Below are 25,431 nucleotides of genomic sequence, written 5' to 3'. Positions count from 1 at the left end.
CAGCTAATGACTAGTGTAAGTTCACCTCTCCACCATCTTAACCCCTCAATGAATTAACCACCACAATTCCATCAACTCTATACAGCGACATTCTGCATCCTGCAGGCAGCCACTCGTACCCACTGAAATGCCAAACGTTCTCATCCTCGGTGGCTCAGGCTACATCGGCCTAGCCACCGCGCAGTCTCTACTCTCCTCAGGCAACTACACAGTCTGGGGCACGGCTCGCAATCCCGAGAAGGCCAAATTACTGCTCCAAAATGAGATAATTCCAGTCGATCTTGATATCCTTGCCCCTGAAGCCCTGAGCGCTGCCATTCTTGAAAATCGCATCGACGTCGTCGTCGACGCCACCTCAACACTTCAGCTCGGCACCGCTATTCTAGAGGGCATCAAGGCCGCCGCGACAAGGCGGTACGCCGACCTCGCAAACGACGGTATAGTCGGTCCAAAGCTAGGCTTCGTCTATACCTCTGGGATCTGGATCCACGGGTCGCCCTCTGTGACGACCAGTGATCTTTCACCTGTTGGAAGCGCGCAGTCAATGGGGAGACCGCCGCGGATTATCACTTGGCGACCTGTATACGAGCAGGCTATTCTTTCTTCTCGGGATATCCTTGACGTCGCGATTATCCGACCAGGTCTTGTCTACGGTCGGGGCTCATGGATCTGGACGCCTTGGTGGAAACCACTCCTTGAGGCGAAGCGAAGTGGTCAGGGCGACGCGATTCAAATCCCCACTGATATCACAGCACGTCCATCAACAGTGCATATTGATGATACAGCGGCTGGGATTCATGCTGCTGTTGATCGTATCCATGGACAACTTGGTTCTTGGCCTGTGTTTGACCTCGTTACTGAGACGGTCGGCGTGCATGATATTGTTGAGGCAGCGAAGTCTGCTTTGGGGATTGCCGCTAGGATCGAGTATACGGGGACCCAGGGAGACGTCATGCTTGAGGCATTGAGTACAGCGGGAAAGTGTGAGGCGGGGAGGGCGAGGGCTTTGCTCGGATGGTATCCGAAGCGAACGGAATTCATATTGAATATGCCCATGTATATTCGTGCTTGGGAGGCTGTGCAGGAGTAGCTCAATATCTACTCTAGCAAAGCAGATCTTTGCACGATTTGATATTTTATAAAATTGAGAAGCTACCTTACTGACTTGACTGTGGTCGTTGAAGCTCGGATGCGCCCAGCTTCTCTACATCGTAATGGTCATGCAAAAAGCGTCCCTACAGTGTATAAAAGCCTAAATCTGAGTTTTGCTGTAGTCGTTCTTGTGCGGTACTTGCAAGGTCCAAATAGTCAAAATAAAATCCGCTTTCGGTACCCGTGACACGGAACGGCCCGCGCCACCCGGGTACGACAATAGGGCACATATACTGCAGCTACCCGACATAAGACATGCCCATGAGCATTTGTGCTTATAATTATCTTTCCGCTTCAGGCAACCTACAGTGCGAGCCACTTGGTGTCAGGAACAGGTCCATTGACCAAAGCAGGGCATGGCTATCGCCTACTGTTCAAGCGCCGATAAGGACTCGACTTTGCAACAGGATAGGCAGCATTGTCTCCGGAGTCTCATTTATAACAATCGAGGTGTATAAGAGGGATAAGGTCAAAGAGCTTCTCTTCAATCGGCTTCTTTCTTTTCCTACCAAGTGCTAATGACCAGCCCACGGGATGACTTTACACACGTTTCCTCCGCATCTCCTCCACATGCTTAACCGCCAAAACCTCATACTCCTCCGTCCCATAATAAATCGAATTCACATCTCCCCACGTAGTCCCCGACTCCGGCAACACAGACCCAAACTGCCAGATAAAGTCCGCCGCAACCTTCGTATCCCTCAAAACAGTCAACTGCCAAGGCCGCTCAATCTCCGTATGGTTGATTGGCGCACCATATTCCTCGAACTTGACGGGCTTGCCGGTTCGCGCACCGATTGCGTCGTGTTGTCGGATCCATTCGTTGCCCCAGGTGTAGTTGTAGCCCCATGATTCGGGGTACATGTGGAATGTGCTGCAGTCGCGTTAATAAGTACGCTAATGTGAGGGAAATGGGTGCAAGGGGGCGTTACCCATAATCCAACGTCTCAATCTCCAAATTCCTCACAAAGTCCACACCCTCAGAACAATCATACGCATACGTCCCATCCCCCTCAGGCGGACAAAGCCACCCCTCGTCGCCAAGCGCAACCATATGCTTCGAATCAAGGCTTTTAATCAACTGGCTTATCTCGGTCGCCCACTTATAGATAACGGACGGATCACACCCCTTGCATCGAGGCTCGTTGCCCAATTCCCATGCGAAGATTGCCGAGGACGACTTGTACCTGTTTACAATGAATTTGACGTAACTCTGGTAAGCACGCTGCGCGTCGGGGTGCGTGTAGAATGTTGTTGCGTTGCTGCCGAAGGCATTGCTGTAGATGTTTATCCCGCCGAAGTCGTTCCAATTGTTCATTAAGACTAGGACGAGCTTGAGGTTGTATTTCTCGGCTAGGGAGACGACAACGTCGAGGCGGTGGATTCCTGTGGGGAGTAAGCAAAGATCTAGAATGTCGTTCAGCGTGCTATGAGTTACGCACCCTCGGGTCCGTAGTTGATTCCCCATCCGCCATCATAAAGACTCTCGTTCAGTACCTGGTAGAAGGTAGGCTGACCTGGGTTTGTGGGATCATTGACGCCAAAGAAGCCCCAAGTTCGGACGACTTTATAACCAGTCTTAGGAACAAAATGGTTAGTGGCTATTCGTATTAGACCAATTGACAAGGTAAGGAAAGTGCACTGCATACATCCGCCATCTGCGAGATTGCCAACTCGACCTCATCATCATTCAAGAGGTTCCCAAGCCACCAGCAATTTGTCCCAGCAAAATATTGAACTTTCCCATCAAGTTCAAACAGTCGGCCCTTTGTTCGAGGAATGTGATCCTTTCCTTTACCTATCGGCACTGATGGAGCGGTATAAGCTGGTGGCGGCACAGCTTGGATGGCAGCTGGGAGAACTGTCACTGCTAGAATCCAGGAAAGGCTTTTGGTCAAGAGCATGATGAATATTATGGTAATTCTGTTCGTATCATGTGTTAACGAACAGTTGATTCCTACTGCTTGCCGATTATCAACTCTCAATAAACTCAAACATTTTTGCAATCGCCTTGACAGCCCGCCGACTCTTATATGAAGGACCCAGAACCGGGGAGAGGAAAGCGTCAAAGCTCCTTCCCCGGATATTATTTTCCCGTCCGACAGCAGATCTAGATCCATGGCGTCCTATTACTGAGCTGTAATTTACCTGCCGAGCTCCGGACATCAGCACTAACTCGTCTTAGAGCGGCTGCTACCACAAGCGGAACGGAACGGGGCCCTAGAGATGGGAGAACTTGATTAAAGCAGAGATCTAGACTGTTGAATTAACTCAAGGCCTAGCAAGACTAACTTGCCAGGTTAGAAAAATTATAAATTCCCTGAAACCCGCCCCTCCTCTACCGAGTTACTGGATCTGATCGCGAGGAGCGTGCCTCCACCTCCCATCTCCGCTCGTCTTCTCCCTCAGCTGGCGCGGCACCTTTCCTTGCATGTTTGGTTCATCCAATACATTTTTTGTTCCATGCGCATCCAGTAGAGCCTCCACAACCTTGTCTTGAGCATCTATACGGTCGCTCATCGATACTGCCTCCTGCCTTCGACCATCCCATCTAAGCCTCGGCCTCATCGCTCCTCTCATTGCTTCATGCAATGGCAAATTTCTCCTGTTGTTCATGACATCAACTCTCGCACCGTACTAAATAAGCATTTTGGCTGCATGAGCTTGTCGCAGATGTCTCGCCAGGATATGCAGTGGGGTTTCGCCGTGTTCATCTTTGGTGTCGACGAGGCAGCCGTGGGCTAGAAGTAGAGTAATCAAACGAAGGTTAATGGGCTCGCCGTCTAGGGTTGAGTAGGCCATATTGTGGAGGGTGGTTTACATCTTATGGTCTGTCGTGCTCGCACTTGCTCCGCGATAGCAGAGCCATTGAATGGTGTGGTGAGCATGATTTGACCCTTTGCTTCCGCAACTGGCGTGCGCCTGTGTGGCGTAGTGAAGCGGCATTGCGCCTTTTATGTCGCGGGAGTTGATCAGCTTCTCCGCGGCGGCCGGGTCATTCTTAGGCACGAGAAGCCCGAATGTGTTGGTTACCCTTTTGGTTAAAGCGTTCTCCGGAAGAGAGGGCTCATATTCTGGATGGGAGCCTGCGGCTGCCCAGTGGAAAGGTATTCGATTCATGCTATCATGACGAGACAGCAAATATGACAGTTTTGAGCCACTTTCCTGATAGTGGTCAAGAAGCGCCCTTATCCCATCTACAATCCAAGTCCGACTTCCTATATGCATCGGGGTAACATCCCGAACAATAACACCATCATCCCAGAAAGCTGGTTCATCACAGTAATATTCCAAACGCTCCCGTGGATCAGCACCACGTTCTAGAAGTCGCTTTATCATTCCATAACTGCAGCCCGTAATAGCCAGGCCAAGCCAGGTAAACTCCGGCCTGCGGGACCAGCTGTCCTTGACGGATCGTAGTCGATGATGGCGCCTTGTCATGAGCAGAAGCCCCCTGGTCTAGAAGCATATTCATTAGGCCCTCAGCCCGGCCGCGCCGAGCCTCTGCGCCTTCGCCAAAAGTACCAGTCGAATACGCTGCCGACATAAGCGGTGTCCACCCGCCTGGGGTCCTATCATGAATAGTCGCAAAAGGAGGGTCGGAATCAAGCAAGAACTTCACGACACTAATCTGCGCATGCTGACAAGCAACATGTACTAGCGAGACTCCCCGCTCTTCAAGCGACACCGAGTTGTCATTGCCGTGGTGAGCATCAAGCAGGATGTGCAACGCATCAAGCAGGATGTGCAACGCATCAAGGCTCCCTTTGCTGCAGCTGTATAGAAAGGATCATGCGATTGTATATCTGTGCTCATGATCCCAAGGCTTTGATGATCCCAAGCGGTGATGTATTCATTTAAGAGAGCGGTATCATTGTGGATTATGATCTTGCGCAGGAGGAGCCTCTGTCTCGTAGAGAGCTGTGCCGTCGGCATCAACTATTTTCCTAGACTTGAAGACTTCATCGGTGCAGTTTCGGAACTCCTTGTTTGTCATTTATCGTTTGGATATGCGGATCCTGCCGGCAGATGCTTTCAGTCATGCGCGGAAGGGGGAGAATTTTTCATTTCAGAAAAGGAAAATCATTGACCATATAAGTAGGCGGGCAGGCAACGCAGAAGGTCCAACAGCAATCTAGAGCAGCCCACTTACCACTAACATCTGATAATCTGCCACTATGCTTTGCTCTCGTCCCTTTCCAATATCTACTCTACTTACCTCTGCGTTGGCCTCGGGCACGTGCCCCTCCAGCCCTAGCTCCCAGAGTTAACGTTGCATCCGCATATCCCAAGAGCACTGGAAGGGTTTTCCGTGGTTCTTAGATGCCCTCGCATGTGCGAAGCGATCAAGTTACAGAAGGATTCAAAAAGGATCTACGCTCCTACTGGTTTCGATTTCACGGTTACGATCTCACGCCAGTGTCTCTGGCCGTAAGCAGGCATCGACCGCGAATCTAATCTTCCTTCAGTGCTACCTGCTTGAGTCCAATACTTTCAAGCATTTTAATTGAGTATAGGGAGTGCTGTAATCGCGGGTGCTTATCTATTGAACACATCTGGCGCTCATAAGCAGACAGTCTGGTTGTGATTGTGATTGCGACGGCCCAGAGTAAACAACCCCGCTCCACCTGTCGCTTCTTCTCTTATCGTCACCCCAACCAAAGAGATATTGTGCTTCGAGTTTAGCCTGGTTGGAAATCCGAAAGGGAGTTCCCGCAGTTCGTGTTTGCTGTTGTGAGGATTACTTGATGCATACACATTCTGGTTCCTGTATGTGGCATGTTGCATGAACTGGTTCTGCATCAAACCTCGTGAACCACGAGCAGAGCATGCGGTATCGCAACCCAGTCACCCAACATTCCACATCCGGGCAAGAGCGTGGTGTCATGTCTGGGTTCTCTATAACCGACCTCTTGAGCTCCGAGTACATCCCTGTGCTTTCCAAGCATGATCTCCGGATTCCAAAGAGTCTGGTGGGTTTGACTTGTGTTTCAGTTAGTCAAGCGTTAGCTGCCCTGTTGCGCACAGAATGGTGCTTACTCCGACTTAGCTATACGTTCTTCGGGCCCCATCGATGTTCATGTTCATTTATCCGTACTGGGTACCGCATACTCCCTCCAGTTCGGACCGATTGTGCGACTTTATGGTCCCTCGGATACCCTACCGTCCTGATGATCCGGTCAGCCTCTTGACCAGGAGGGTTGAGAAAGAATCTCTTGAACCAAGGGATGACTTTCCATCGGTGCCCATACCGGCAACCTACTTCAGTGTGATATATCTATTCCTGGGCTTACTCAAGATGAATTTGCATCGCTCAGGTTAAGTTCTTGATCCACTCCATTATTCCCCATGAATTTGTACTCCGGGGTTTTCTCGGAACTCCAGAGCAGGGAAGGAACTTCCTCGAGCTCTTTCCTTGATTGGGGTCTGTGGGCCAAGGCCCCCTTTCCCTACATGCCAGGGCTCATGGTCGCGCCTTCCTCGTAGAGAGCGGACACTAGACCTCACTTTCTTTCTCTTTCCTCTTCATCTTGCAATCAAGCATAACAGCTGCTTGGCAACGGTGAGAATCTAGTCAGTTTCAAAAACTTTACCGAGTCCTACGAGGACAAGGATTGCCCGGTCCCAAGACGCCAACCTGCCAAGTCGATCGATATTGCTCTCGGCGCTTTGGATATATCGGTCGGATATTAATGGTGTTTCCGAGGCAGGCCACCCCTGCTCTTGGAATACTTTATCGACATGAGGTTATTCAAGTCGCATATCGACAACGGGCCAATCGTGACCATGAGGAGAAATGCCACAGCGGTGCATCTGCAATGATCCTTATTAGCGGCGACGAGTCTTGTTCAAAACGCACTGTTGTGCCTCGAAGCCAATGTGCGATATTTCACGCAAGTACCCTCGTACCCATGCAGTCCGCTGATTTGACCTCGTGGTTTGCGCTGCATATGCCAACCATGCGCTTCAGCCCAGGAAGGCCGTTATCGTGTGGCTTGCGAAGGATCGGGTTGTCTTGATGTCATACTCGTCGAATAGTCTCGGTAGATGCCAGGTCCCGGGCGTCCCGGCCGAGTATGCACGGAGTATGCACGTTTGCCCCGGCTAATAAAATTCACCTGACGCCCAGTCTTCGGTACCGAGCGCGCGAAGCGAGGCCAGCCTGGCACGGTGTTGACGTCAAGACTGCAGCCGCAAGGCCCGCCATAGAAGCAGGTTAGACGGCCTTATGCGTGCACAATGGATATTGGAAAGGATAGGCGTGCGAGATAAACTAGTCTCGCAGTGGTGACACAATAGGGCTTGAGTCAGGTTTATCGGAGTTTAGGGGTTGCTGCTTATGCCCAGAAGAACAACCCTGGTATGTCTCACTTTACCGTCCAATGAAGATCATCGACAGTGTATGTAGAGGCTCAAAGAATCAAAGTAAACTCAGCCCCGCGGTGGGTCCAGATGCTGGGGTAGTCGGAGTCGGGGTTGTTGCTGGGGTCTGATAAGAATACGAAGTGCATACCATGTACATTATCATATGATGACGCACCGATGAACCGTTGGCAGACATGCGGGTTGTTTCCAAATACCTTTGAACACGGCTCGGGGTTTGCGGCTGCAGGTAAGTGACAAGGGTACAAGGCAATGAGGCAGGCAGTCAGGCAGACTACACGGCCCTAATTCTCTTGTCGCACTCCCTTGATGCCCGAAAATGAGGGGATCTTACTTCGTGGTTCCTAATACCAACAACAGAAGACTTGCGTGACATCACACAAACATTGTACAAACGATTGAACCTCACCCAAAAGGGTTACAAGATCCATTGAGTGTCTGACTCGGGCCAAGAAGCCCAAGAACGACGCAGCAGGGTTCATGGCCCGCCGAGACGCATATTACCATATCGCCCATGCAGATCCGATCCTTGGCGGATCGATCCTCGAATGATGTGATACATCCGCTTAACTACCGCAGACTTGAGCTCGGTTCCAAACTTTCAACTTATCAGAGGTTGCCTTCTTGGCTCTGCACTGCCTTGCCTCGCATTGCATTGCCTTGACCTTTGGCGGAGAAAGTCCGGATTTTATAGCTGATATCACAGATCAGCCAATGCCTCTTGGCGATGCAGCTTGACCCGTTGGATCGCTCACATTGCTGCGTTATTGGGTCCTCGGTTAAGGCGCGCAGCGATAGGGGCGCGACAACTCAGGGAAGGATCATTATCCATGGGTTCTTGAACCCCTCAGCCACGTTGCTACGCATCTGCCAACCAGATCGGGGCATTATGTTGATCGTTGCCTCGACGTGGAGGAGCTCTTCCTGCGAGGCGATCCGTGCGATAAAGCTCGTCTTTGCTCCAGTGCTCCGGAGAGACTATGTATAAGGAGGTAAGGGACGTAGTTTTATAGTTTGGGACCTGTCACTTATATTTCTTCAAGGATAAGAAGCTCATCGTTGTATTTGATACAAGTACAGCTGTATGCTCTTGCAATTGATCTCTTAAGTCACTTTCGTTTTTTCGTTCAGACCATTCATTGTCAATATTAGCCTTCTTTTGTCACTGTCCTGCAAGATGCACGCAGCTCTCGCCTTTCTCTTTGCAACCCTGGCCTGCAATGCCCTGGCTACACCTCTCGCAAAGAGAGCTCCAGTAGGCCAGGTCCTGCTTCAATGCACAACGCCAAACACCATTGCCCTTACATTTGACGACGGCCCATCCCAGTACACACCGCAACTCCTCGACATCCTAAGCCAATATGGCGCCCGCGCAACATTCTTTGTCCTCGGCGACGCAGCAGCCTCAAACCCAGGCATCCTCACCCGCATAAGGAACGAAGGCCACCAGGTCGCCTCACATACGTACGCTCTCCCCCCACGTATTCAAGTCCCTCACTAACAAGGAATCAAAGATACACGCACCCATCCCTCGCCTCCCTAGGCGACGCAGGCATCCGCTCAGAAATGACCCAGCTCGACAACGTAATCCGGCCCGCGCTCGGCGTGGTCCCCTCCTACATGCGCCCGCCCTACCTCGAAACCAGTCCCGCAATGCTGCAAACAATGGCAAACATGAACTACCGCGTTATATCAGCGAGCATCGACACAAAGGACTACGAGAACCAGGACGCGAACGCGATTATCAATGTTGCGTATGCGAATTTCGTTAACCAGTTGGATGGGGGGGGGAGTATTGTGCTTGCGCACGATATTCATTATTGGACTGTTGCGAGCTTGGCGGAACGGATGTTGCAGGAGGTAAATAGGAGGGGGATTGTTGGTATGTTTTCTTCTTTGCTTTTTTCGCTTTGCTTATTTACAAACATTGGGGTTGGAAATGTGCTAATGCGGGATGTTTCTGCAGCTACGACTGTCGGTGATTGTCTCGGTGAAGCGGAGGGAATCTGGTACCGTTAATTGGGAGCGGAGAGTAATCGAGATCTCTAATTACCGAATGGCTACCTCCCTAATGCCTCTGGTAATGGTCCGCTAAGCACCCGGACCGAAGATGACAAGCGAGTCCAGAATTGGCATTGGTAGATACAGATGGATGATGGGCTTTGGTTGAACATACCCGCGCCACATATTGTCCTTTTTCTTTCCCTTTTCTTTTTCAATTTCCTGGTTATTTTGGGTACTCTGGTAATACTTAATAGTAATAGCCTTCGGATGAATATATCTTACTGTGAATGGGGAATGGGTTGCTTACCTAGGCTTCAAATCGACGGGAGGTCCCTAGCCCTAACTCCTCAGGAAATAGACACAACGACGACACCATCATCATTCACACTGTCCCTTTCACCAGAAAATAGGTAGGCAACATGATTTGTTTACTACCTTATACGAGGCAGTCAATACGATCTCTCATCCAACAGATCGGATGCCCCTGAATTCGGGTCGTACAATAGCACGTTACACTACTATTGCCCGATATAGTGGGACACCTTACTTTAGGCTGGCCCCAAGTATTTGGCAATCTAGTAGCCCCGAGCGATGGGTTTCAAGGAACATGGGCGGCCGATACGGCGTACGTTCGGGGGTTGTACAGTGGTAGTGGTAGTGGATTTTCAGCTCTCATGTTCAACCTTTTGCTTTTCTTTTTGTTTTGTTTAGGCGGTTACTACATGACTCTAGTTGGCTATGATTGTAGGTAACTCAGGTGCCTCTGATTATGTACCGCAATTGCCTTGTATCTAATCAGAGCCATTAAACCCCTGCCTCTACCGTGAAAGAGCGCAGCGGACAGGTGGCCGGTCAGGGACATGGCAGAGAGTACCATAACAACAAAACAAAGTCGAGCCAACCTTATTCGTGATTCCTTCACTCAAATTCAACCAGCTTGAATTACTATCGTACCTATCTGGTTTGACTTGCCTCAACCAGTCTTGGCAGTTGGGGCTTGTTACCTCGGTCAGGTCCTAGGTAGGCACAAGCTTCCTTAAAGGTTTCCATGTCCATGACCTGCGAGACAAAATGACAGAGGTCCTGGCTACCCGCGCTGCTAGAAATTCTGCATCACATTCTGCCAGCAATTGGCACCAGGCTGGATCGGGTCATGTCGGACATGGAGGCTGGAAATGGACCATAATGCACAAGCAGAGCACGCATACATACATACATACATACATACATACATATGTACATGCATACATCATCTACAACCAGACTCGGCGTCCCTGGACTTAAACACGAGTCTAACCGGTTGGCGTATATATACTTTTGTAAGCGCAACTGAATATTCAGCCCTACATTAGGTTGTGGACGCCAATGTCGTGGGTTGGATTGCTGTTTAACGTGGTATTGCTCCTCTCAATTTGAGGTTTTACTATATTGCCCTACTCTCATTTAACATAAAGAATCCTGCCAAATGTATACACTCAAAAGTATACATTCGAGAAGCTAATGTAGGATCAAGAGTTTCTGACCTTGAGGAGTGCCAACAGCCTGGCCTTCGAGGGGATGGTGCAGCACGAGTTGCTGAAGGGCCCGGTTCTGTTTCTAACCGGGCTGTATGGACATGGCAAAGAAGTAGTAGAATTTGATTCTGAATTTGATACGAGAGTAGAATTAAAGGAGGTTTTCTTCGTTCTTCACGCATTATGCTGCAAGCTGAAGGGGTTGATAGAAATCATGTGGTCTAACATCCACATAGTAACATGGGTGTTCCAGAAATTCCAAAAAAAGTTGTCTATTCCAACATGATAGATACAATATTAGATATGAACAAAGAAAAATACTACCGTATACAACAGGCTCAAAGATCGACAGGGTCAGAAGGCACCACATCTACATGCAACTCCCCATGCTCATCCACATCCTCATCCTCACCCAGCTCATCCGAGGTGAAAACCCCGATCCCACTATCCAGTCTTCGTCGCTGCTTACCACGACCAACCTCTACATCCACGAACCTCGTCATACTAACAGGCGTGATGGGCTCACTCTCAGGACCAATGCTAGAAGGCGTCGACAGCAGCTCATCAGACTTCAATTCCCAGTTCGCTGCACGTGCCTTGGCCTTGCGTCGTTGAGAGCTAACGGCCGATTTCATGGCTGCGAATGCGCGCGTCTGTTCTTCAACCCAGGTGTCTAGTAGACCGTCTCTGTTTTCCATTTCCAGGCGTAGTTGCTCCTCGAGGCCGGTGTTTGTTCGGCTGAGTTTGGCCGCTTCGGCTTTGGCGGCTTCGAGAGCGGTGTTGAGTTCGGCGACGCGGACGTTCATGAGGCCGACTTCTTGTTCGTGTTCTTCGGTGTTCTTCTCGAGAGCTGCAACGGCTTCGGAGTGCTGACGCTCAAGAGTCTCTACCTTGGCAGTGAGATCGCAGACTTGAATCCGATTCTGTTCGATCGTTTCTTCCAGCTCGTGAAGGTGCTTGCCCATTTCTGCGGCTAGCTGATCAGATGCCTGGCGAGAGGTCTCCTCATCGGCAAGCTTCTGCTTCAACTCTGATACCTGCTGAGCATGGTCCTTGCAAGCCTGCGCTTTCTCGTCTTCGAGTTTGGTCACGAGGTCTTCGAGGCTCTTCACTTCGTCATGATACTTACTCAAAGCCGCGTTCAATCTGTCGATGCCCACAGTCCGCTCTTCGGCTTCGCGTTCCATTTCCTGCATCTGCATTCGTGTGTGGAGCATATCGCCTGCGGAAGACGAAATCGACTCTTCCAAATCTTCTATCTTCTTGGATGCAGTCTCATAGCGGGCCAGGAGCGAATCGAACTGTCCCCGCAGAGCTCTTTCCCGGTCAGCTGAACCTTCATAACGCGTTTGCTCTTCGCCGAGATTATTGACAAGTGTCTCGACCCGCTTCACGAGCGCACTCAACGTCGACATTCCATCGTTCAAGCCCGCGTTGGCGGTTTCTCCGGGCAAAATTCGCTCCAGCTCAAGACGAGCAGCGCGGAGTTGGCTTTGCAATTCTCCGACACTTTCTTCTGCACTTTCGCCCTCAAATCCCAGAGTGGATATTTCATTATGGATGTCGCTCAGTGCCTGCGTCGCATCTGAGGCGCGAGAAATTGTTTGCATCATGGTTGAAAGAATATCGTCAAAGAACTCTGGCGGGGGTGAGTTATTGTGGAGGTGGCGCTCAAGGGCGGTTCCTTTGAGTTCCTGGAGGCGGGAGCGACACCCCTCGAACAGCGTCCTTTTTGCTTCCTCGGCAGATTTCAGGTCCCGAGAAATGGCAAGGTATTCAGGATCCTGGTCGCTTGACGTTTGAGCCGAAGCATCGACTCCCGTTTGGTTCTGACTGAGAGAAAAGTTGTCGGGTACCGAGTGGTTGTTATCCGTTGCGCGGAAGTCGGGGGAATCAGACATGAACATTGTGTCTCCGTCGAAGCCGCTTTCATTCAATATGAGAGTATCTACAGTGCCGGTCTCACTCTGGGGGGTTGGAGGCTGGTCATTGCTGAAGCCTGAGAAGGATAGCTGAGCCCTTAGTCGATCGTTACCGCACTCCAAGTGTCGAATCCGATCTTGAGTTGCCATCCACGATCCATCATCACTAGATAGCTGGCTTGCTGATAAAGACCGTTCTTTCTTCGCCGCGTCGAGTTCCTGTCTCAAAAGATTCCGCTCGTGCAGCAGCGACTCGATAGATTTCTCGTATCGAGCGGCCGATCGCTTCTCACGTTCGAGGTTGTTGATTTCGTCGCTCAGCCCTATGCGTCTAATTCGTCGCTGGGTCCGCCGGTCGAGAAGCTGTCGCAGAGGCGTAAAATGCAGCACCTTCTCCTCTGGCATAGAGCCCAGGGGCATTGGACTATCAGGGGTCCGGCGAGATCGAGACAGCGGAGCCGAGTGGCGACGGGATGCGCGAGTTGGTGTACGTTGCGAAGCATCGTCTCTCTCCTCGAAAGAGGTCCGGTTCAGAGCTGGCGTAAGGCCAGTCGAGTATTCGGGAACATTTTGTGATTTCGGCCCAAAATCCGAGAAGCGCACTCTCTTATGCGGACGGGGGGTCTCGCATTGCCTAGCAGAGTCATCCCTGGGACGTAACCTATCGCGCACGAGGGGCGAAGACTGCACAGCTGGTGAGCCAGCACTGTCACACCTCTTTCTTCTGGTTTTGGCGGCCATGGCTGCAGTTTTTTGTTGGACGGGAAGATGAAACGCAAGTCGAGTAGACGCAGGTGGGCCAACGCGGTTGATAAAGCGTTAGTGCCAGGCAACGAGAGCGGGCCACAACAACGCCTCACAGGTAGCAGCAGTCAACAACCCAACAGTCGACATTTATAAGAGGCGTTATTATGATTCAACCCTAGCACACGGTCGTGTCGTCCTTGCGCGTGAGGGGTCAAGCATGTTGTCCTAATCGGGAAATGTAAACAAGGCAGCAGTCAGGTGACCTCTGCCTGGCAGGTTGAAGTTGTACTGGGGCTTTTGTTTTCTTCTAATGGGCCAATCAGCAGACTTACCGTGGTGTATACTCTGTCTCTCAGCTGTATTTTTTCAGTGGTCAGTCCTTTTGTATGACCTGGGGAAGATGCTCGGCGCGCATCGCCATCTTGTCGTTCCTGGCTACAAGGTGAGGGACGCAAGTGCAGTGGTAGATCCAAGAACATCGATTCGTAGTCGACCACGATGGTCCATGAACAATACTCAGTACACTGTATATACTAGCACTTGAATGATAATCGCATTGTCTGCAAGGGTTGGATGGTCTAGACTAGGGAAGCCAAAGTTGTACGGTTCACGTGAGCACAGGGACCATAGACCGGCATGTGACATCATCATCATTGGGCCAGTCACAGCATTCGCAGCTTCGTGCTCTCCAGGTCCAGATACACAATCCCCAGATAAAGACTTCCCCACGACCTGTCTCCAGATGCTGCCCTCAATGCTCCTGGGGTTCGACCTTTTTCTCCCCGGTTCAATCTCTCTCCTATCCACCGATTGACACCTTTCACCCACCACATTCTCGATGGCAGTTGCACTCATGGAGTGGCCACCGCCCCTTGGGCAGCCCGCTCAAGAATCGTCCCACCAGGGCGAGTCCCCAGATAACGAAGAGCAGCAACCTCTATCCGATCAGGACTTTATAACACTACAGAACATGAAGACGCCGCTGCTCCAACTCCCGCCCGAACTCCTCTACGAGATCTTTTCCTACCTCCCCGCACTCGATCTTGCCCGCCTCTCCGAATCTTGTCGGATACTAGCCCAGCATGCGAATAACGACCGGCTCTGGTCGAACCTCGTCAATGCGAATATTCTCGATCCGATCCATGATCCCGGCATCTTCGACTCCTTCCGCAGACTTTACATCACTCACCACCCCTGCTGGTTCATTCCGCGACATAAAGTGTGGTTCTCCGACACGGAGCACACAGGGAATCTCATACTCACGCGGTACGACAACCGCCGGGGTGTAATCGAGGGATATAGGGTGACTACTGAGCGCCGCTCACACAAGTTCCAAGTATGGGAATATAACCTCGACGTCGTTATACAAGCCTTCGAACCGAAAGTGAGTCTATGGCTCGACGATCCGATCCTCCTCCTGCAAGGAGACCCCGAGGGCATCCCGCGCTACCTCAACACCGAAAGCCGGATGACAATGCCCGTGGAAGCCCAATACGTCTTCAACTCCATCTCCCTCTGCCGACCCGGAAACCCAGCAGAGCTCACAGACGACACGCAGTGGCCGCCGCCGAACGTGCCAAGCGACCACCGCGTCTACAGGGATCCAGACGACGACTCGAGCCCCCGGAACCAAATACCCCAGTTGTTGAATGAAATATCGGAATATGCCTTCCGGATTCGGCGCTGGGCGCATTTCAGGCTCGGTCTTCCGATGTTCACGGCTGGTCAGCAGGAGACGGTATCTACATACTCGACCCTCGATCCATCTTTATACACGCCAATAAGTCAAAAACCATACCAGGGTATTTGGGTAGGTGACTACTCCGCGCACGGATGCGAATTCCTCCTTTTCCTACAGCAGGACAAGGAAAGTGGAGGCGATGAATATGACGCGCATGACCCCAGAGATGATCAGATTGTCCAAAGGGGCAGTCTCAAGGCCGTCAAGCTAACAGGAGATCCAAACGTACCCCGCGGCGAATACTCTTTTGTCTCCGATGACATTGGGCCCGGCGGGACTGTTCGCATTGCGACGGAGGCACTCTTCCAGGGTGCGAGGGTCGTACGGAGTAGAGGTCATATCGCGGGTTTGGGATTCAGAGATGGTACGCTGTTTTAATCTTCCTCCTCTTCGTTCTCCAATTTTGCCTTGCTTTTACTAACTTGTCCTGATAGATACCTTCATAAACTCCCAACTCATCCTCAAATCCCCCGACTGCGTCGCGCACTACTGGGAGTCCATGGGGCATATCACGTACTATCGCCGTCTGGATATTGACGCTCTCATCCGGACGTGATGCATACTATTCCTTTCCCGCTCCGCACTAATCATGATTAACGTTAATGACCCCTTGCCCTTCCCTCCCCTCCCCTGCTCTATCAATCTGGTCTTCACGGTGTCCTAGGCGTTCTGTTTTTGATCCATCCCCTTCCATGTTGTCATTAGTTCTCGGTAGGAGCTCATACCAACGGCGTTTGTGAATCGTAACTCAGGAATCCTTTTGCTATGGTACTATGTTAGGTAGAAGTATTTCGGCGCCGGTACAGGAATCTACTTATTCCCGCTCCTTTGTCTCGGGATCTGCTACAATCAATAATTCTAATCAATCTCAGAATGGTCTGGTGCGATTTCCCCCTTGAAATAGACAGGCGTTATAAGTTTCTCGTTATGTGGGTTGTGGATGGACCTGTCACTTGGGCCGGGCAAAATATATATCTCTAGCGCACGCTCCACCACTCAACCGAAAATCCTAACTTGCGGCCAAGCGGACGTGGGATTTCACTTTCTAACATTAAGGTCTACGCCAGGGAACCAATTGAATAATCGTACTGAGTTTGATGCGAGGAAGCTTTGAGTTTGTTTAGTGCTTAGTATGGTATGTAGTAGCGTAATAGTGAAGTAACAGCGCAGCATTCCTAACGCCAGGTCGCGAAGCATAGCAGCATAGTAAGTATAGTCAATCGGTCAACAACAATAACGATTCAAATCTCTTTCATAATTCATAATCCCCAAGCCAAGATAAAAAAAGACCACAGATTCGCTCAAGAACAGAGCAGAATCACCCGGACATCGTACAGCGATCGGAGAGTCTCCTTTCAACCATCCTGCCCTCCTGCAGAATGGGTCGCATCTCTTTCCATCTTGAACCTCTTTTCAGACCTCTCTATCAATACCCATCTACTTTCACGTTATTTCGAGACGAAATCACCGCCTCCTCTCGAAATAACTCGTCGACCCAAGCACAGCAATACTCTGGTCCATCACCCACTCGCCAACACCGAGATAATTGTCGATCCACTTCTTGAAGTCCTTGTTGTCTGTGACTTTGTCGCTTTCGAGACTGGGGCTGGGGATGTTAGTTTTTTTGCACTATACTGTTTTCTTCAATCGATTTGAATCGGGGTGGGTATTTGTATGTTTGTATGCATGTATGGAGGAAGTAGGAAGGAAGGAAGGTGTTTTGTCGGGGGTATTTACGTGAGGCCCGTCGAGCGCTTTACGCCTGCTAGGAAGGCGGAGACTATACAGCGCATCTGTTAGCTCTAACTCTCGTTCAATACCAAATAGGTGGTGAGGGAAAGGAAAAGACATACAAAGAACAGCGTCAAACGCATAGTGAGTGAGGCGGCCGAGCTGTAGCATCACAAAGCAGTCAGTATCAGTCGATCAATCAACCAGAACCTGCCAGGCACATCTTGGCCCTATCGTCGGTAAGAGTCGGAGAAGGTAAACGTACCACCATATTGACTTGTTAGCTTAAGCTATGAGATCGGATCAAGTATCAGGTCGAAGAAGCAATATGGATGATGATGATGCGGCAGAGCTTCCGGTGAGTCGGTAACCCGGTATGCTCGGTGAGAATATTCGATATGGTTGTTGACTTGTATCAAGTAGCTTGCTGCTCCGCGGGAGACGGACAAGACGACAGGCGGTCGGGATGTCAAGCTCACGTGGTGCAGTGGGTGCTTGGGCTTCACATGATTTTGGGCTGCTGATTATCTGGTGGCTGGTGCTGGCTACCTCAGGAAAGTGTGGCTGGTGACTGCTCCCCATGAGGCTGGATGCACTAAGCCTACTACAGACTAGACTCGGAAATACGTTGTCCGACAGCGGCGCTCTCAACTGAACCAAGTCTGGGTGTCTGGCTGGCCAGGTCAAATTACACCGTCCGGCGCTCAGCGGAAAGGGCCAGGAAGGTGCCCAGGGCGAATCGAACAGGCACGGAGGCCTCGCGAGACCAATCAGTTACCCGGATGGTGCGAGTGCGCTGAGATGATCTCTGACAGGCTCCAGCTTACTACTGTGGTTGTCCGGTTGAGCTATCGATCTTGGCTCGCTGTGGGTGGGATCTTCCTCTAGTTTCAACATCTCGGTAGCGAATGCGATGCTGGTATCCCATGTTGGAGCTGGACTCGAAACAGACTCGGCAATCAGAGTATAGATCGTCCGGTATGAGGCGTGCCAATGCTCGGAGTGGTCTTCTGATACTGGGGCGTCATGCCTTGACGTCAGGCGGAAAAAGCAACGAAGATACCTACTGTTCTGTAGACCAACCGGCGACTGTGATAATATGTATTTGCAATGGAAAGGACTATCATTGTATAGTAGAAAAAGCATGAATAATAGAATTGACCCACGGGGAACCGGCCGATAGACGAACAGGAGCACAGGGTAAACCGGGCGGCCAACAGTTTTTTGCAGGCGGGCGCAGTCCAGGCAGAGAGAGCCCCTCCTCCCGCCAACACGCTCCCACCCACTCTTACACTCACTCTCTCACCGGAGACTCCAACTCGCCGATCCCACCTCACTTTTTTCTTATCGCCCGCCTGCTCTCCTTCTCTCCTCCTTCCCTCCCCCATCCCCATCTTACCTTCAATCTCCCTTTCTACTCCTTTTCCATTCTACACATAGGGAAAGCTTTCAAAATGGCCGCAAGCAACTCCCTCGACCACCTGAGCAACCGGATGAAGCTGGAGTGGCACTCCAAGCTGAACACCGAGATGGTGCCGGCGAAGAACTTCCGCCGCACCTCCATCATCTGTACCATCGGTATGAGAATACCTTTTAATACTGCATTGGTTAATTGGTTGACTGACGCGCTCGCTCGCAGGCCCCAAGACAAACTCCGTGGAGAAAATCAACGCCCTCCGCAGAGGTACGGCGACCCCCAACGAGACCACCACCGTGCTCGGACCTGGAACTGATAACATCAATAGCTGGTCTCAACGTTGTTCGCATGAACTTCTCCCACGGTTCATATGAGGTAAAATTGCTCGCTGAAAATTTGCGACAAAATTCTGACTGCAGTAGTACCACCAATCCGTCATTGACCACGCTCGGGAAGCCGAGCAGGCCCAGGCCGGCCGCCCCGTCGCCATCGCGCTCGACACCGTGAGTGCCAAACTCTAGTCCACCCGCCGCATTTCAATCTAACTTTAGAATAGAAAGGACCTGAGATTCGTACCGGTAACACCGTTGACGACAAGGACATCCCCATCAAGGCTGGCCACGAGCTGAACATCACCACCGATGATCAATATGCCACCGCTTGCGACGACCAGAACATGTACCTCGACTACAAGAACATCACCAAGGTCATCTCCGCCGGCAAGCTCATCTACGTCGATGACGGTATCCTCTCATTTGAGGTCATCGAGGTCGTTGATGACAAGACCATCCGCTGCCGCTGCTTGAACAACGGTAACATCTCCTCCCGCAAGGGTGTCAACCTCCCCGGTACCGACGTAGACCTTCCCGCTCTTTCCGAGAAGGACATTAGCGATCTCAAGTTCGGTGTCAAGAACAAGGTCGACATGGTCTTCGCTTCATTTATCCGTCGCGGCAGCGACATCCGCCACATCCGTGAGGTCCTCGGCGAGGAGGGCAAGGAGATCCAGATCATTGCCAAGATCGAGAACCAGCAGGGTGTCAACAACTTCGACGAGATCCTCGAGGAGACCGACGGTGTCATGGTTGCCCGTGGTGACCTTGGTATTGAGATCCCCGCCCCCAAGGTCTTCATCGCCCAGAAGATGATGATCGCCAAGTGTAACATCAAGGGCAAGCCCGTCATTTGCGCCACTCAGATGCTCGAGTCCATGACATTCAACCCCCGCCCCACCCGTGCTGAGGTTTCCGACGTTGCCAACGCTGTCCTCGACGGTGCTGACTGTGTCATGCTTTCCGGAGAGACCGCCAAGGGTAACTACCCTTGCGAGGCTGTCACCATGATGTCCGAGACCTGTCTCCTCGCTGAGGTTGCCATCCCTCACTTCAACGTCTTCGATGAGCTCCGCAACCTTGCTCCTCGTCCCACCGACACTGTCGAGTCCATTGCCATGGCCGCTGTCAGCGCCAGTCTTGAGCTCAACGCCGGTGCCATCGTCGTTCTCACCACCAGTGGTAAAACCGCTCGTCTGATCTCCAAGTACCGCCCCGTCTGCCCCATCATCATGGTATCCCGTAACCCCGTCGCCTCCCGGGTAAGTCGACCACCATTGTTTTCTTGAATGTCGCTAACATTCGTAGTATTCCCACCTGTACCGCGGTGTCTGGCCCTTCTACTTCCCCGAGCAGAAGCCCGACTTCAACGTCAAGATCTGGCAGGAGGATGTCGACCGTCGTCTCAAGTGGGGTATCTCGCACGGTCTCAAGCTCGGCATCATCAACAAGGGCGACAACATCGTCTGTGTCCAGGGATGGCGCGGCGGTATGGGCCACACCAACACTGTCCGTGTGGTCCCCGCCGAGGAGAACCTCGGTCTGTCTGAGTAAATGTGTCCAAGGATTGTATTCCCAATCTCGACGAACGGCACGGCAGCAGAAACGATCGGAAATAGGCGTTTGTAGGCTAGGCTGTCCTCGAGCACATCCCGACCTCGAACCTCCAAGAATCGTCAACATCCTGTATCCCTGACAGTCACGGCGACGAGCCTCTTTCGGCTCAAGCATACCACAAACACAACTTGGTAGAAAGGACGAACAGAACATAGCCTGTAAATTCGAATATCTTGGCGTTAGTTAGCAATCATTAGTGGTTATGATGCACAATATCAAAAGCTAGAATAATTAGTTTCATCGTCAGTTCAGTTAGTAGCCGCTTGAGTACTCAAGCTCAAGTAAATACCCTGCGCACCAAGGTATAAGCGTTCAAGCTGCGCTCTCGGCCTGGCTGCAGTTGATTGTTTCAGCTCATCAAGCCACCGGTAATAACATTAGGCGCTGGCATGTTCTCCCATAGAGCACTGAGAGGATACAGCGCAAGCCTGTAGCTTAGGAATTTGTCACCGTAGGGAGGACTCCCAACGGTTTTCCCCCCATGGAGAAAAAGTAAGAGCGAAAGACTGGGAGTCAGTCGGAAGAAAAACAAATCGCGGGGAAAGCAGCAGCAGACTGCACTCCCGAGTCGCGGCCCTGCAGCTTTAATCAAGAAGGCACTCCCGTTCCGTCGGCCATTATCGGGTGGCGCAATGTACGTGGACATGAACACTGTAGGCACCAGGCACTGCACTCTACGTATAGAGTAGATACAGAGCAGAGAGAATGGTAAGGAGAGAAAATGTAAAACAATTCGTACGAAAATAAAATAATCGCGGCCCTGGAGCCCATGCTCTCGGCAAATCATCAGCCCGGGCTTCTCCCGGGTTCCGCCGAAGTTTCGGGTTCTGCTCGGGGGAGCGGAGGCCGAGTTTCTCTATCTAGGTAGTACACTACTACGTACTACGGTGGTGGAAAGGAAGGGGCTGGGATGCTTTTTTAGAAAATTACAACTGTACAAGACTCGTGCTCCTGTGTCAGCGCAAGGGCCTGCATTGTCTGCATTCCAACTGCAACTTGCACTGTGTCCCGGCGGGCAATGCTGCTGAGAAGGCAGAAGCAGATACCCTCCAGCTGCCCTCTCAGTTCAAAGTTATTGCTCTCTACTGGAAGGTATGAACTCTGACACACCATTTTAGATGCTGCCTTGACACCTTTATATGCAGATTCGTGCTGGCAATGGATCTCCCGAGGCGGTAATCACGGCCCAAGCCCGGGCCCATAGGAAAGCGAGCGGCGGCATTGTGAGGGTCCTGCTCTGAGCCATACCCCCATCGGTCTTGCGGCATGCAGTGAGATTTGCACCGCTAATGTAAACGGAGAGGCAACTTGCATCTTCATCTGTGGGCCATCTGTGTGGTCAGTTCATTGGCAAGAGCATACGACTACGGGCCATTGCTTTGACACACGCAAGCATGCGCCCATGAGTGTCGTCTTACGGGCAACCAAGAGCGCTTCAAGAGACGGTACTTAAAAGCGAATCATTCTTCCTCCTCTGAGGGAACGAACCCCATCCTCGTTTCGCTTTCGTTCAATCGGCGTTCACTCACCTGGCTCTTACTAGCATATCCGGGTTCTTCTTCACCCTTCATTCGGACAGCTTGCTCAAAGCCTTGATTCTCTGTCAAGGCTCGATACTCTGTATAGTCCGTTTTCTCTTTGTCGACGGCAGAATGTCAAGCATCCGACGGCTGCGCAACCTTGCACCTGTCGCCCACCAGCTAATGTTTGATCTGGCGCAAGTTGAAAAGCCGGATGCTATTCGCCTGCTCTTTGTTGGCTCCTTTGCTCTTTCGCACTATGCGCAGTCTGTTCCGGAGACAAATGTTGGCTTGCCCATTCATCGAACACAGTGTTTCTCAAAGCAAAAGCTAACGCGCACTGGAATTTCCAGGAACTCGACATCATTGTCGATCTGCTTGATCAGCCTGATGATGTCTGGCATATCCGTCGACGCCTATCCGATGCTCTTGTCCGTCACGATCCGACGAACTACAAGGCTCGAGTGTGTACGGTGGAGACGGCCAAGGGAGTCACCATCAAGTTCCATTCGAAAAAAATTGGCGAGTGCCCAGCATCTGGATACCCAATGATCTTTATTGTGCTAACCTACCCCAAGTAGACCTGGCTTGACACTGCTTCCATGAAGCGCGCCTTTGACGCCGACGCTAACAGAGAAATTCCGTTCGCAACACCAGAGGACCTAGTCACTGAGATTGTGAGCTCTACAAAGTCACGACCTGCCTCTATCCAACGCCAAACCGCTGTTGAGCAACTGGAGAAGATCGCTCGCCATGTTTCCCAGAGGCACGAAAATGTCGACTACTCACCCGCGCAAAGGCAGAGAATAGCAAGAGACATGTTGTGGCTGGCTATGGTCAATGAATGGAACGCGGCGAGCTGGAAGGACAATCTTCGACTTCCACACGAGCGATCCCTTGCCCCAGCTCAGAAGATCGAAGCGAATTCCCAGTCCCATACGACGAACCCGGCCGCGGGAACTGAGTATCTAAACAAAGACACAACGGTGCAAGGAGAGAAGGGCGGCGCCTTTGTGCTTCGACTCCATGATGCTCAACTCCTTTTGTTTCTTCACTTTCTCAGTGGTTTTCTCTGTGGGATTGCCTTTTCGTTCCTTGTCGTATTGTGGCTAGCACCCTCCTTCACATCAGCCTTCTGACCTAGCAAACATGTGTTTCCTTCGTTAGACTGGAGACCTGGGTGGTAAGACATCATATGTTTCTCAAGTTACTTTCTCTTGGATTCCCTCTGTCTGTCATTCACCTATTCTCACATTGTCCTCCTCGTGCCTAATAGATAATTTCACGATGCCAATCCTCTCTTTGTCCCCAGAATATACCGCGATCCTATTATGATACGATGAAAGAAAAGTGATGAGACCTCTTATGCTCTATGGCCTTGGATACCATGGGCATTTTACATGGAAGCCCCTTAACAAAGCATAGATCAAGCCACTGCACTTGACTCCTTGTTAACTCTTTATACTCTACTATGCCATTGTCTGCGGTAAAACAGAGCGTTATAAAACGTACAAGAAACCCTCTCCTGAAATTGTGGTATAGGCTGATCGAGGATTAAGAAAGCACCAGAAAGATTGCACGAGCATTGAAAAACAAAGTCCAAGACCATGCCAGAAGAACCAGTCCCCGGAGCGCTCCTCGCAGCAGAGATCGCCGAGCTGTTTGACAAGCTCAAGATCCCAAGTATACTTTGGGGCTGGCTAGCCATCGGCTTTGCAGGGAGTACATATGGGATTCCCGAGGTCGACTTCATCATCCCAGACCACCACATCCCCCAGGCCGTGGTGGAGGTAGGGTCTAGGTACCCCGTCTGCAGGGACCCCAACTGTCTCGAGTGGAAGGGCGATCGAACCAATGTTCCAGACTTCGCACTCGGGCTGGCGATTTGTACGGCCCAAAACGGCTTCCACACCCCCTCGGAAGCACACTTTCATATTGGGGACGCAGACGCAGATGCAAACGCAGACACACCGCTGCTGCTGCTCTCTCTACACAAGAAGAGCCAGCTACTCCCCTGGCTCCCAGATTACAAACACGGTCCGCCCCCCCAGAACGACCCTCACTTAACGGTCTCTTCTGATCCCGCTCTCCCCCCGCCTTTCCCCAGAGGCATTGCGCCAACGTACGAAGTCGGCCCTACGGGCCCGTGGACAGGTCTATATTCCATCCAGATCATGAATCCCAACTCACTCACAGAATCTATTCTGTACGTGATGGCTCTATACGAGCAGGATCCGAAAATGAAAGGGCTGCATTGGTCTAGGGTCTTTAACATGATGCAGTTTGCCCTGGCTGAGGATCACCGGCCGCCGATTCCAGCTTACCAACGAAGGCTCCGGCCACAGTACCGGCTCGTCTGGAAGTGGTTGCACCTCGAGGGTATTCCGGGCATTCACGAGAAGGCGCCCCTGCTGCGGCTTCGTGAGCATATGACCAGGACTGGTGAGCTGCCAGCTGACTTGCCCACTTATGACTTTTCTGAGGTCTATCTAAATTGGCATAGACTCCGCTCTCACATGGACGAGGAACTGGTTGTGCACTTGGAAGACATTCCATGCCCGTCTGCTCTCCCGGGTGCCTGGCCGGTCTAACGAGACCGGTACAGGTCTCTTCTATGGTGCTGACTAGGTGTAGTGGTTCTCTTTTCATACTGTTTCTCTGTTCGAAATTCTTTTCTTCGGTTTCGGTACAGCCTGGCGCTTTGATTGAAAAGCTTGGTTGCCGAATTTGGTCGTCCCATTAAGATATAGATTCAAGGTACTAGATTGCTTTTAGAATTAGAAGAATTTGAGATATTTATCCTGACACAAAGATTACCTTGATTTATAGGTAGTAGATAGGGCTGCAGTTGGTGGCTCACTGTGTATGATCACCAAATTACTTAAAGACTTATATTAGAATCTGCTTATTTGCAAACGGGGGTATATATCTCTTCTCCCTGTAAAACAACAGGATAAGCTGCGTTTCTTGCTTACGCCGTAGGGTATTGCCAGCAATTGTCACGGTGCCAGAAGGCAGGTATTTCACCTGAGGTTGAAATACCCAACCAGCGTGACAGTGCCAGCTTAGGGCCTCATCCCGGGCACGGCGCCCGGAATGAGGATCGCGAGATTCTGCCTGTTCTGACCGCCTGGCTGACCGATACTTCCTCAACTCTGATGTCGATCCTGTTCCCGACCTCTGAGCAACGTCTTGTTATTCTAAGTGCCCGTCTGATAGCCCGATCCTGCGTTCTGCCCGTGTATCTACTTCGTTAGCCTGTTCCGAATACACTCCCGAGCCCGCACCTTGACACTACGTTGCTCCTTCCCCACGGAGTTGATACTTCTGCCGCCATGCCTGCCACCGCG

General features: G+C 51.3%; 10 protein-coding genes across 10 annotated transcripts; 6 read left to right on the top strand and 4 right to left on the bottom strand.

Moving 5' to 3' along the window:
• Positions 1 to 43: 43 nt before the first annotated feature.
• Positions 44 to 1,164, top strand: BDV14DRAFT_176690 (NAD-dependent epimerase/dehydratase family protein). Its single transcript, XM_073769290.1, has one exon. It carries the CDS (start codon positions 128 to 130, stop codon positions 1,088 to 1,090), a length of 963 nt encoding a protein of 320 aa, XP_073626257.1. The 5' UTR covers positions 44 to 127; the 3' UTR covers positions 1,091 to 1,164.
• Positions 1,165 to 1,692: 528 nt separating this feature from the next.
• On the bottom strand, positions 1,693 to 3,056 carry BDV14DRAFT_190977 (glycoside hydrolase 5 family protein; the record flags this gene model as incomplete). The annotated part of the gene is made up of 4 exons (XM_073771425.1): positions 1,693 to 2,026; positions 2,085 to 2,538; positions 2,595 to 2,730; positions 2,802 to 3,056. The coding sequence occupies 4 exons, from the start codon at positions 3,054 to 3,056 to the stop codon at positions 1,693 to 1,695; spliced, it is 1,179 nt and encodes a 392-aa protein (XP_073626256.1).
• A 442-nt stretch (positions 3,057 to 3,498) lies between these two features.
• Positions 3,499 to 5,149, bottom strand: BDV14DRAFT_190976 (uncharacterized protein; the record flags this gene model as incomplete). Its single annotated transcript, XM_073771424.1, has 7 exons — positions 3,499 to 3,789; positions 3,880 to 3,935; positions 3,999 to 4,317; positions 4,354 to 4,482; positions 4,535 to 4,827; positions 4,905 to 5,058; positions 5,093 to 5,149. 7 exons carry the CDS (start codon positions 5,147 to 5,149, stop codon positions 3,499 to 3,501), a joined length of 1,299 nt encoding a protein of 432 aa, XP_073626255.1.
• A 3,564-nt stretch (positions 5,150 to 8,713) lies between these two features.
• BDV14DRAFT_201921 (chitin deacetylase) lies at positions 8,714 to 9,555 on the top strand (the record flags this gene model as incomplete). The annotated part of the gene is made up of 3 exons (XM_073773878.1): positions 8,714 to 9,000; positions 9,051 to 9,418; positions 9,503 to 9,555. The coding sequence occupies 3 exons, from the start codon at positions 8,714 to 8,716 to the stop codon at positions 9,553 to 9,555; spliced, it is 708 nt and encodes a 235-aa protein (XP_073626254.1).
• Positions 9,556 to 11,297: 1,742 nt separating this feature from the next.
• BDV14DRAFT_176688 (uncharacterized protein) lies at positions 11,298 to 14,269 on the bottom strand. The gene has a single exon (XM_073769289.1). The coding sequence runs from the start codon at positions 13,715 to 13,717 to the stop codon at positions 11,393 to 11,395; it is 2,325 nt and encodes a 774-aa protein (XP_073626253.1). The 5' UTR covers positions 13,718 to 14,269; the 3' UTR covers positions 11,298 to 11,392.
• A 130-nt stretch (positions 14,270 to 14,399) lies between these two features.
• Positions 14,400 to 16,458, top strand: BDV14DRAFT_176687 (F-box protein). The gene is made up of 2 exons (XM_073769288.1): positions 14,400 to 15,828; positions 15,899 to 16,458. Exons 1-2 carry the CDS (start codon positions 14,562 to 14,564, stop codon positions 16,018 to 16,020), a joined length of 1,389 nt encoding a protein of 462 aa, XP_073626252.1. The 5' UTR covers positions 14,400 to 14,561; the 3' UTR covers positions 16,021 to 16,458.
• A 105-nt stretch (positions 16,459 to 16,563) lies between these two features.
• On the bottom strand, positions 16,564 to 17,673 carry BDV14DRAFT_176683 (DUF1748 domain-containing protein). The gene is made up of 4 exons (XM_073769287.1): positions 17,461 to 17,673; positions 17,318 to 17,357; positions 17,202 to 17,244; positions 16,564 to 17,070 (listed from the first exon to the last, which is right to left on the bottom strand). Exons 1-4 carry the CDS (start codon positions 17,464 to 17,466, stop codon positions 16,929 to 16,931), a joined length of 231 nt encoding a protein of 76 aa, XP_073626251.1. The 5' UTR covers positions 17,467 to 17,673; the 3' UTR covers positions 16,564 to 16,928.
• A 976-nt stretch (positions 17,674 to 18,649) lies between these two features.
• Positions 18,650 to 20,498, top strand: BDV14DRAFT_201917 (pyruvate kinase CDC19; the record flags this gene model as incomplete). The annotated part of the gene is made up of 6 exons (XM_073773877.1): positions 18,650 to 18,773; positions 18,835 to 18,879; positions 18,941 to 18,987; positions 19,035 to 19,115; positions 19,169 to 20,206; positions 20,253 to 20,498. 6 exons carry the CDS (start codon positions 18,650 to 18,652, stop codon positions 20,496 to 20,498), a joined length of 1,581 nt encoding a protein of 526 aa, XP_073626250.1.
• A 1,523-nt stretch (positions 20,499 to 22,021) lies between these two features.
• Positions 22,022 to 23,380, top strand: BDV14DRAFT_90756 (uncharacterized protein). The gene is made up of 2 exons (XM_073777835.1): positions 22,022 to 22,603; positions 22,663 to 23,380. Exons 1-2 carry the CDS (start codon positions 22,214 to 22,216, stop codon positions 23,218 to 23,220), a joined length of 948 nt encoding a protein of 315 aa, XP_073626249.1. The 5' UTR covers positions 22,022 to 22,213; the 3' UTR covers positions 23,221 to 23,380.
• Positions 23,381 to 24,134: 754 nt separating this feature from the next.
• On the top strand, positions 24,135 to 24,848 carry BDV14DRAFT_176672 (uncharacterized protein). The gene has a single exon (XM_073769286.1). The coding sequence runs from the start codon at positions 24,256 to 24,258 to the stop codon at positions 24,670 to 24,672; it is 417 nt and encodes a 138-aa protein (XP_073626248.1). The 5' UTR covers positions 24,135 to 24,255; the 3' UTR covers positions 24,673 to 24,848.
• Positions 24,849 to 25,431: the final 583 nt, after the last annotated feature.

Source organism: Aspergillus stella-maris (genome assembly GCF_047715825.1).
Source record: "Aspergillus stella-maris strain CBS 113639 unplaced genomic scaffold BDV14scaffold_42, whole genome shotgun sequence".
NCBI classification, from domain to species: Eukaryota; Fungi; Ascomycota; class Eurotiomycetes; order Eurotiales; family Aspergillaceae; genus Aspergillus; species Aspergillus stella-maris.
The sequence above is the reverse complement of the archived record's forward strand: the minus strand, read 5'-3'. Positions and strand labels throughout refer to the sequence as shown.